Here is a 12,154-nt window from a genome sequence, read left to right on the forward strand (position 1 = left end):
ATTTTTATAATTTGAATACTTGTTAATAATCTAGAGGAATTTATAACTTTACGTTACCCGTTATAAATTGAAGCGATTTACACATGCGGCTTAAAGCTCGTTCGAGGATACCGTCTAGTCATCATTCCTCGCCTCGGTTTCTTTTTCGTCGGTACCAGCTTCCCTTGTTCCGATACATGATTACAGGATAATAGACGCTTTTCTTGCAGTACAGACACGTTTTTCCGCCACGCATGGAATGTCGACACAACTCTACATCCTATTACAAACTCTCCGAATGGAGCGTAGAATGTTTAAAACGATGTTTCAATAAATCATTTTGATTTGATTTTATGGCCCATACAATGTATTCTTTTAATTATTCGTATTCTTCAGGTGGCAATAAGAAAACACTAATTATTTTTCCAATATCCTCATATCAAGCAGTGTTATATAGATCATTATATATCTTTTAAATATGTATATTATATTATTTTCCATTTTATAGATTACTGTTTGATTTATTTATATCTTTTTATATAACGAATTGTTGTTATAATTATTAAACAAATTTATCTAACTTTATTTCGATTATATCAAAAGGTTTTCTGAAAACCATGAAATACCTTAATCTATGTATTGTACGAATCTCTCGTGAAGAATTTCCTTGGCCCGTAGGTGAAGTTCAGCGAGTCAAGCACATTGTCTTAGGCCATCCTATTCAATTGTACTTGGTAATGCTCTTCACTTCGTCTCTGTAATTTTTCAGAGACCATGAAATTAGAGATCACATTTACAAATCATTTCGTAACGGATTAGGTTGTCTTAGGTTATATACTTTAGACCAAAAAAAGATTATTCGACAAAGAGACGAAGAATTCAAAATTTTTATACATTATATATATATATAATAAAATTTTAAAAATTATTTTTTATATTATTGTCAAAAAGATGTACGTTAAATCGACCACACTTATGAGTTGTATTTTGATTAATATATAATATATATAAAAATGCGGAAACCTTTTTCTAAATATAACTATTTGTAAGAGCTTACTCGAGAATCAATAAAAATATAATATATAAGAATCTAAAAAAACTTATAAAGAAATATTCCATAGAAAATACATATATATAAGAAAATCACGATTTCATCTTTTTGTAACATTTGCTATGATTGTTAATTCGTGACAAAAATGTTATTCTAGTATAAAGTATAGCGTGACAAATTCTTTTTATCAGCGATAATTAAAAAATGTGGAGTATCGATTACGTTGACAGTTGAGCGGTAATCAGCTGATGTGGGCGATTACACTTTATAATTCTTTGACCATAGTCTTCCCGCTTCGGCGGTCTTTAAATCGACGAATTTCCTGCGTGACGTCCAGACACAATCACGGCCGATCATCAATTCAAAGCGTATTCAAATACGATTCCGCCTCCTCCACCCTTTGACGTGTGATCCTGCATTCGTAAGAGGAAGGAGATGGCCACCCACGGCTACTTTGCTTTTTAAAAAGCCGGGAGAAGCTTCCTTACCCAGGATCGCCGTCAATTACATAATACATTCGAATCGCGATCCCGGAGCGTATCACGAGACACACTCATCTCAATATAAGGGGTGTCATATGGACATGTGTAAAATTTATCATTAAACTTCTACTTGATTTCAAATCAAAATTCTCTAAAAAAAACATGATCTCTAGAAGATTTCTTCAGGCTAAGATTTTTTTTAATATTCGTGTATTTCTAATTTCATGAAGAAAGGTTACTGTGCAAAATAATTTTTACTGTATAAAATGTATAAAAATGTATATTATAAGAAAATTTTTAGTAAAATAAAATTAAATTCTCTAAGCTCAATCTTCTCTCATAATCAAAATCGTAATCAAAATCGAATTTAATTTAATAGCTTGTATCAATAACCTGTGAAATTCACTCTCGCAAGCTCAAAGATTTTAGTACACCCCGTACATAATCATACGTCCGCTACCGTACTTGCCGCTGTGAAGGATCCTCGAGGTCACGGTCATGAAGCATCTCGCGAGAAGCAAAATGCTCACTCGATGCCAAAAATTCATATCTGTCCCTACGATCTTCGATCGCGTCACGATTCGATTGCATTACGGGGTGTATTTTTAGCTGACAATGAAAGTCGGAGAAGTAAATCTTCGTAGAGTCGACAGATCGACGATCGGCCGCGTAATTTCGTATATAGGTAAGGTATGTATCGCGCTTTTAAGAATCAAATAAACGGGACGATTTGGCGTAATAATTAAACGCTATAAGAAAAGTTAGTTATTGATATATAATTGTCCGATTATTAATAATGCGTTCTACCGTATTCTTTAAAAAAATCGATATAGTATAAAAATAAAATTACAAGAATAATCAAAGAAGTAGGATCGCGATTAAAATTGCAGATACCGGATTGCTTTCTGCGCACATTACAGCAATTTGCCGTTCAATCGGTTAAATAACATTAACGTTGGAAAATAGTGGTATGCCAAACGTCATTCGCGTGTGGCAATCGTTGAAACCGGCGAGATCGTATTACGCGGTGTCAAGTACACGTGTAACTTCCGTGTAAGCTTCTCGCATTTCTGTATCAACGATTAGAATTATACTGCTTACGTGATGCCACATAACGACCCAACGACTGAACTTACGAAAATCGAAGCTTTCTTCAGGCGCCAGGAATATCGCTTTGGAATTCTATGAGTGACTATTATTATATGGCCTTAAACCTTTATAATTGGAGCAAGGACTGGAATTTTTCATCGTAACTATCTAACGGTTTGAAATATGCGTCTATCTTGACGCAATAATGTGCGAAAGCCTTGCAAGTGAAACCGGACCGTTCACCGTTGCACCGAGTCGACCCGCGAAAAAGTGCCACCGTGACGTAAGACGCGCGTTATTGTACCGATCGCGTGATCGCTCAAGAAACATCGAGAAAGCGTAACTATAGGATCAAAGCAGTGACAACGATTATGCGCGCGACCCAGATTTAAAGACTGTTAATTCTTTCAAAATCTGCGTACACGCTATAAATAAGATTATAATCTAAAAATGATTAATAGTATCAAGTATGATATTGCTACAATCCAGTCCTAAAAGAATTAATTAATCGCGGATATCGATGCAATCGAACCGGTTGCATCAACATCGGCTGCCCGGTTAGTATTGACTAACTACGAAGTCGATTACATTCTCATGCTTTCTTTTTCCTTTCTTATATATATTTGAATTGCACTCTTTATGATTGTACCGTTTAGATACCATTAAGATTATAGAAATTCATAGAGATCAGAGGAAACATCCGCGAACGCTTCCTCGCGAAATACGATCGCACGAGAAAATACAGAATGCTGTGCGAACCAAATTTTCTGTTATTACGACAGTGGGAACGCATGGAGTCGCAGTTACTGCGTAGAGAGACGCGTCTGGCAAAGTAGACGACAGTGCGTCGTGCCTCGAGAAGGAGAAAATAAAAAAAGGAGGATCTATGCACGACGAAGAAGGACTTGCACCATATATGTGGCGCGTCGCGATTTCCTGCTATCATGATCTTCAGAGACCATGAGAGCGCACGGCATTTGCGAATCGCCACCGCGCGTCTTTTCCGCTGGATTATGTTGATAGCATCATTCGCGAACATCATCGTCGACCGCGCGACGTAGAGTCGACGACGACGACGACGACGACGACGACGACGACGACGACGACGACGACGACGACGACGACGACGACGACGACGACGAAGGCAACGGCGACGGACGACGGAGAGTCGTCGAGGGGCGAGCGCGGAATCTGAAATCGAGAGGAAAAACAAGCGGCACTCATATGTGTTGCGCATCCAGACACAACGAAGAAAACAAAGCGAGAGGAGATCGCTGACGAATAGATATCGTGGACGACTGACGAGACAACCCCGTAACCGTTAACGTTATGCATACCGCTTGCGTACCGCCGTGTGCGATCGATCATCTATGCCAATCTGCTCCGTGTTTTCTCGAAGAGAACTGCATTTAAGATGCGATGCAGTTTCCACGGCGAGAAAAGCGCGAGAAAAGCGCGATGACCGGCCTGATGGTAGATTGCACGCGCGAATTGCAGACGCAGATCGGATCGAAGAGTTCGAAGATTCCGCGTTTAGTCTTTGGGAATCCCATTCGCCGTAGACAAAGCGAACTAAACGTAAAATCTAAATCGACTAAAGAATGTCTGACAAATTGAAAAATAATATGTATTCACGCTTCACGATGCGGCGTATGCCTTGAAGAGTGCAGGGATGGCCGACCCTATCGACTAAACAACTTAGAATTGACGGTGACCATGGCGCCGTGCTCTTGTTTTCAATGATCGGTCACGTCAGTTCTATCTGGAGTTCACGATCCGCGTTTTCATATAGATTCTAAGAAAGATTCAATTACAAAAGCGCTCTTAATCATGAGCGCGTTTAAACTCGACGATAATAAAACGCTGAACGACCCACGCGATCTCTCGTTCAGTTCCCTAGCAGAGGACAGCAGTCAAAGTTCTATATCATCTGTTACTCATATGACTACATCTTCTGTATCCGATCACAAGGTAAATTCAACTGCAAAGACATTCTTTTTATCTTATTACATAACGCTTTAATGTAATACTCCATACTTTTCCTCATGTTTTGCACGATATTTGTAACGCTGATTACGTTTCTATGCCTCTTGCCTCGCTTTATTTCGCGAAATTGTGTTTGTAAACGAAATAAATTGATCAATTCGTATTTGCGAAAAGGTTGTCGAGGATAGTCCAGCAGAGCATGGGGTTCTAAACAGTACCGTGAAGGCCCAATCTGAGGTGGAAAAATGTGAAAATTTATGCGGAAGTGAGAAAATAGAAACAACAAACGACGTCGATGAATACGATGCTCCGCCAGTTTCCCTAAATTACGATAAAATATTCGTTTTAAATCACGAAAATCCATCTTACTTTAATTCTAATATAAGCGATTGTGATGTTTCTACGCACGGCGATTGTGATGTTTCTATATACGATAATTTCGATTACGACAAAACAATCCAGGAAGAAGATTCCAAAGATAGTGATAGAACGATTCAAGATGAATTTCTGACGAATGATCAATGCGTGAATTTTTTTAACAGTTTAACAGAATTGCGAGAAAGTTTGGTTAGCATTGATTCGGAGTATGAAAAAATATATCAAAGATATAGTGAAGAAAAATTTGTCGATTCAGGAATTTCCTTGACTAGTGAACTAAACGTAGAAAATGATAGCAAAATTTTGCGACAAGCTATTGATAATTGTGATAATTATGATTTGCAGAATATTTCTGAAAAAAGCAATATCGTCGCTTGTAAAATTGTTGAAGAAGACATAAAAAATAAAAAGATGGAGCTTGCAGAGAATGTTACATATATAAATATCGAAGATTCTCTTCAAGAAAAACTAGATATAAATAACATATCAGTTTCAACGATAGAATCTAGTGATTGTTTTATAAGTAATAATGAGAGTTATTTTAAAGCCGACCTGGATTTACCGAGACATATGGAAGAGAACGCGAAGCATATGTTAAGCACCGAAGAAGACAGTATCGAAAAAACGATTACCAAAATACAAAAAATGGATAAGATAATCAAGAATCTCTGCATCAGTGACGATGAACATCACGATTCGGCGGAAGAACGAATGATAGAAGGCTTATCCGCGAAAATGGAGAATGATTACGATGACGTAATGAGGAAAATTATCGAAAGTTGCTCCGACGTTTCTGCAGATTTTCAGCAACATTCACCGATCCGCGAAATCCCGAGTACAGATCTCATACGATCGAGGAGCGAATGTGTAATTAAGAAGTTTCGAGGAGATGAATTTTTTCCACGTCGTCGCGTCGTTTCCGAGACTGCCATAGCTAAAGAAGATATATTAAGAACTATCAAGGAAGCGGAGAAAATACTAACTGACGGTCCGTGTTGGGACACGTTGGAAACAAATGCTAATCAGACAACAGAGAATTATCGCAAAGACAATTCGTCGGAAAAATCTATGGAAAAGATAAAAGGTAATAAAGGGCATGAGAATGCAAATGAAACAGTAAATCAAAAAGAAATTGATTTCGTTGAGAATGATGATACTAAAATAAATTCAGCAAATACGATAATTGAAGAGATGGCAATCCCGGAGTCTGACATTGTTGAAAGTAATTTGCAAAAATTAGCTGAAATTACATGTCCTGATCGTCCCAGATCGCATATCGAGATTCGGGAAACTTTGGAAAAGATAGCTGAAGAAAAGAGAAAAATAGAAGATCGGAAGAAAGAATCGCTAGAGAAATTATCCAAGAAATTCGAAGAAATCGATAAGCTCGTTGCCGATCACAATTATCCTTTTTATGTATCTGATTCTTGTGAGCTCAAAACTCCAGACGATGTCGCCGTCGAGTCTGACAGTCTCGATGAATTTCAGGTTCGGATTGATCCGGAGAATTTCGAAGTTCCTCTAACAAAATCCGAAATAACTGAGAATTTGAAAATCGAAGAGTTAGAAAAAGAACTCGCGGATGAGATGGAAGAGCACAAGAAACTTATGGATGAATATCAGAAAATTATTACTACGGATTTAGAGAAAATTCAGTTGACTTTGGAGTCAGGATCGACACAAGTTTGTAATGACGTAAATATCGATGAAGAAGCCAAAAATAAATCTAAAGATGACGAAAAAATAAATGAGGAATTTTCAAATGAAACGTATGAAATAATGAATGATACAACGGCGATTAAAATCGATTCGGAATCCGACGATTCTTTCATGGAAGAGTTTAAAGAACCAGAAAAGACGTACATCAAAGGAAAGATTTATGATTTTGACGAGAAAAAGCACGGTGTTAGGTGAGTTCTCGAAATAATTATTTAACGTACTGATTATTAACACCGATTAAAAACGGATAATAATTTCAGAATGACAGAAGAACTAATCAGAAAGCACTGCAAGGAACACAAACTCTATGAGACTCCGTATTTGAACGACGTTTTGTATTTGCACTATAAAGGCATGTACAATGTTCGATTGTATCAATTATATTGATGTAATGATGTATCAACGAAGAATTTACACTTTTTAGGATTTTCCTTCATCGAGAATCTCGAAAAATACACAGGTCTGAAATGTTTGTGGCTAGAAAGTAACGGTATACGCGAGATTGCTAATTTGGAAAATCAGAGCAAACTCAAATGCCTGTATCTGCACCACAACCTTATCAGTAAGATCGAGAATCTCGATTGCCTAACGAACCTCGACACCCTGAACCTCTCGCACAACACGATACAGAGGATCGAGAATCTCGGTAACTCGGAGTCGCGAAGCGGGTATTATCCCAGATGACCTTGACCTTGACGTGCTTCTGCTTTTCAGACAGCCTCAAGTTCCTGAACAACCTGAACCTGTCGCACAACTATCTACGAGAAACCGCTGACATCGAGCATCTCCGTCTACTGCACGCGCTCTCAATCTTGGATATCTCTCACAACAAGATCGACACCTGCGACGTCGTTGACGTAAGTCAGTAATTACGCACAACCGGACTATATTTCCGAAATGACAGGTGATGTTACGGCAAAAACGCGATTAAACGAATATCAAATAATACTTGATTGCAAATCAACATTATCTTCACTACTTACTTAAAATTTTTTTAGTGATAATTATTAATTGCATTATAAATAAAAGCTTAATAGTTTCTACCTTCGAAATGTCTCATTTGCTGAAACTGCTTGCAAGAGTTGAATTGTTTAGATTCTGGGAGATATGAAGTCGCTGCGCGTTGTAACGTTGACCGGCAATCCAGTGCTCAAGCAGATAAAGATGTACCGCAAGACAATGATTCTTAAATGCAAGAATCTTCAGTATCTAGACGATCGACCGGTATTCCCACGCGATCGTGCCTGCGCCGAGGCCTGGTAAATTTAAGAACGACCTGTAAAAAGAAAGTAATTGCTCGTTATTCTTAAAATATCTTTAAATCGCAGGATGCGCGGCGGCATCGACGAGGAGGTGGCCGAGAGGAATCGATGGATCCAGGCGGAGCAGAAGAAAATTAACGACAGTGTCATGGGTAAGTTAAAAGATTCGTTACTTAAAGCGGGCTCGAAATGGCCACCCTTATTCCTTTTGACTCCTTTCACCTGTTCTGTTCCTCGGATGTCGGTCTTTGTTTATCTGTCGAACATCGCGTCCGCCCTCGAAAGCCCTGATAAACAAAAGGAAGCTGTGCAAACCGGTCGGGGCGTCCGAAAAGGAGGCGATGGATAAGAAGAAGAAAGAGAAGGAGGAGAAGGAGGAGGAGAACGAAGAAGTCGCCACGAAATCAAACGTGCGCGCCACAACGAGGAGCAGCGGACTGGTAAGAACTAGTTTCGTCAAGGTCTGGTACAGAATTCGTGCTTTGAATAATATCACCATCATCGGTCCCGTCGGCTATTTGATCATTCACGACGTAAAACCCGCACACCTCCCGATCTCCTGCACCCATGATACCGGCTACGATGAACACGCTAAAGCTCGATTTGGAAAGGAAGAAAAAATCCAAAGACCGATCCTTCCTCGGTTCCTACAACTCTCCATCGTCGTCGTCGTCGTCGTCGTCGTCGTCGTCATCGTCGGAAGACGAACAGCTCGCAAGCGACGAAGAAAACGAACGCAGGCGGCAAAAAGGAGGCGAGGAAAGTGACGGAAGGAGGCCAATGGCGGAGCAAGAGAGAAAAGTTTCCAATGGAAACAACGGGGAACTTCTGCTGCCTTGGAAAGTCGAGGTATACGATCCTTATCTTTTTATAACGAATGAGAATTTAAGGAGAGATAAAAAGTTGTTCACCTATTCCTCGTTGCTAGATTCAAGATAAAATTCAGCCGCCAACACTGATTGAAGAAATATCTGAATCCAATAATCAACAATATATTGCTGACGACGCAGAAAGGAAATCGCACGAGACACAAATTTTGGATAATTATAAAAGTATACATAATCCACTCGGTGATCGTATCATCGATACGGAAACTGCTGCTTATAGGAAAGTAGTATTGGAGTCACATATAGAAAAAGAACAGACAGCAGATCTGCAAAAATCGATCGATGACAATAATGAAGCAAATGGTGAGCGGATTATGTACTAAAAAATTAATTTTTTGGCGACACCTTTAAACAGATAATTTTATCAACAAGAAATTGTGCACTCGTCACATGCCATCATAGAAACATTTCTACATTATCTATAATTATTCTGATCTTAATTAAACTTGGCAATTAAAATTTTTTGCAGGTCGTAAAAACGAGAGAACATCTACCTGTTCAGTATCGTGTGACACATCGGATCTAAAACAGATATTAGAAGAAAATGCAAATGCAGTCACCAATATGAAAGACGATCCATCGAGTAAAAATAACAAGAGCTATCAAAGAAAAAGCAAAGAATATCCGTTCGGTTCTAAACTTAGCAGCATCCGAGAAGAGATAAGAGAATTCTGCGACAGTATGGATAGGTTTGTTGACGAAAACAAGATAGTGTTCAAGAACGGCAAGGTGGAAGGATTCTGGGGCGAGAGAAAGATGGTGGACGAGAATTTGCAGACTGATTTTGTTGATGATAGCAAGATCCAAGAAACTGGGACCAAGGTTTCCGCGAGCGAGGAAGATAAACTGCGATGGTGGAGTACCAAGGAAAGAAAACCGAAGGTCAAGGAGATCCTAAAGAAACGAGAGGACGAAGCAAAGAGAAACAAAGTGGAGGCAGAAGATGCCGAAATAAATGAAAAATTCGATAGCTGTTCGTCCGAGGATAAAAACCAACCGATTGATATTACAAATAATTTTCAGGATATCTACGACTTGATGACACTGAAAACTTGTCCGTCAAGTGCCCTCCCAGATTCGACGGAAATATATTCCATAAAAGACGAGGAAAATTATGACTGCGAGCAATCTGCAAAGATACAGCAAGAAGAATCGCGCGGAGTGTTCAGCAGCCTCTTTGCTGAATTGAGAAATCGGGATTGCGCACAAAAAATACACGAACCGGAAGTTTCAACTGAATTAATGGTTCTAGAGGAAAGATTGGATTGTGAATCAGCCACTAATATGAAGAAAGATCTTGTTGATTACAATGAAAAGTGCGAAAATATTGTAGAGGATAATTCTGTAAAAATCGAAATTTTGGAAGACAAAGTTAACGATCTTTCACTTGAATCTTCGGAAGGGAAGAAAAACATCGATGAATCCGATGACGATTCTTTTAAGACAGCAACATCCGTTCAAGAAGACTCACAAATTTCGGGAGGCAATTATGAATCATCGGGAGTTTTAAGATTGACTAATACGGAAAATAATTTTGGCAAAATTACCGATTCAATTAAAAGTAAAAATATTAATCAGTTGGTAGATAATCATTGGAAGGAAATAATTTCAAATAAAGAACATAACGACGCGATTTGTGAGAATAAGAAAATCAATGATAAATCAGAAAAATCTGATAAAATCGAGATATCAAAGACAGAGCGAGAATTTTCAACGGAAATCGAAAAATCTAATTCTCAAAGGGAATCGCTCGTTCGAACGATAAATCGTTTATCCCTAGAAAGACCGAGTCACTCTTCAAAACTAACGGGTAAAAGAATTCGCGAAGCGGAAGATATCGAGGTCAGCAACAAGAAATCTTTCCTTATTGAGGAAATAAAACCCGGAAGAAAACCGGAGGAACGCAAGTCTCGTAGCCAAATTTCTGAGAGATGCAGACAGCTTCTGATACAAGACACGAAGAAATTCGCGAGAAAAGTATCACCGTTGATCGACAAATGCATAACAAATCTGATAAAAGAAACGGAAGGTACAGACGAAAAATCGCAACGTTATAAATCTAATCGAAGTCTCGGAGAATATCTGTCATCCGGTTGCATCTCGAAAATGGATCTTAATAAACCCGCAGGCGATTTTGGAGAACGAAACAATTGTCGCGATAAGTCTAACGATGTAACAAGTACATGTTCTGAAAAACAAGAATTGATGACGGAACAAACGATCAATTCGCAATCCGGCGCGTCAGCTAATCATTCTGGTAAGATCAGTACATAAATATAAATACTTCAAAATTAAAAAATAATTAACAACTATATTTATCTGTTTTAGATATTCAATCGCTTGCCAATCTTTTACAACAACCCAAAAACTATAAGTCAGAGTCTCTCGCGGTAAATGCATCATTTTACAAAGAATTTTGCGATCATCTGCATGAATTAGAGAGCAGAAAGAAATTGTTGATTAAGCCAGATTTTACAATAGACAATCAAGAATCAAAAGAAATATTATCTGATAATAAATTACAGAAAACAGAATTTTTGATAAAGAAATCAGTTGAACCGCTGATCGAAGAGATTTCTAAATGTCCTACAACGTCTAAAGAACAAACTTTCGAGCAAAAAGAAATTAAACAACAATCACAAACTATTTCCCATTGTCAACAAACAGATGTTAGTATAATATATATTAAAAACTAGTGTGTTTATATATCTACAAAAATTATTTAATACATAAAGCTATTTTTGCATTTAGTTTATATAAATTTTTCATTATAATTAACTAAATGTAATATTAATTTGTACATTACCTTTAGGTTGCCTTCAGAAAGTCCGAAGAGACAGTTGAGATTCCTGATGATTTTCAATACCACATTAATCAAGAAAGCGCAGATAACTTGAAAGAAGAAATAAAAGTTGAAACATTTTCAACATCATGTACAGTAGAAAACGCAGAATGCAAGGAAAAATGTGTATTGCCAAACGAGGAACGCAAAATCGTCACGACAAATATAAAAAAGAGTATAGAAATGCAAGTTGCACAGGAGAATTAGAAGGAATCAAAGTTTTACTATATTATTCTTAAATAAACAATCGCAGTTACTTAATGCACGTTAATGTACTTGATCGAGGGCAAATTGTAAAACTAAGAATGAATTTGACTTTTGAGGGAATAGGTTTTCGCGCGATCGGAGAATTTGTTATAGGTGACATATAACGTTCGTTAGTTTAAGTTCATAGAATGTTCAATATTTTTCTTGCTTTTCTATTTGAAATAAATGTGTTACCTTCAAGACTCGCTTTAAATGCGGGAACTTTGAAACTT

At 37.9% G+C, this 12,154-nt stretch overlaps 1 protein-coding gene across 1 annotated transcript; it reads left to right on the plus strand.

Annotated features, from left to right (window-relative positions):
* Nucleotides 1-8,513: 8,513 nt before the first annotated feature.
* LOC139783849 (uncharacterized) lies at nt 8,514-12,122 on the plus strand. The gene is made up of 5 exons (XM_071723006.1): nt 8,514-8,795; nt 8,875-9,136; nt 9,303-11,090; nt 11,162-11,502; nt 11,646-12,122. Exons 1-5 carry the CDS (start codon nt 8,514-8,516, stop codon nt 11,880-11,882), a joined length of 2,910 nt encoding a protein of 969 aa, XP_071579107.1. The 3' UTR covers nt 11,883-12,122.
* Nucleotides 12,123-12,154: the final 32 nt, after the last annotated feature.

Source organism: Temnothorax nylanderi, unplaced genomic scaffold (assembly GCF_030848795.1).
Source record: "Temnothorax nylanderi isolate EJ_2023f unplaced genomic scaffold, tnyl_v1.0 TNYL_tig0008_pilon, whole genome shotgun sequence".
Taxonomy (NCBI): domain Eukaryota; kingdom Metazoa; phylum Arthropoda; class Insecta; order Hymenoptera; family Formicidae; genus Temnothorax; species Temnothorax nylanderi.

Coding starts and splice junctions, on each gene's coding strand:
- LOC139783849 (XM_071723006.1), top strand. CDS start 8,514: ATGATACCGGCTACGATGAACACGCTAAAGCTCGATTTGGAAAGGAAG. Junction 8,796..8,874: donor TGCTGCCTTGGAAAGTCGAG/GTATACGATCCT, acceptor CCTCGTTGCTAG/ATTCAAGATAAAATTCAGCC. Junction 11,091..11,161: donor CGCGTCAGCTAATCATTCTG/GTAAGATCAGTA, acceptor TATCTGTTTTAG/ATATTCAATCGCTTGCCAAT.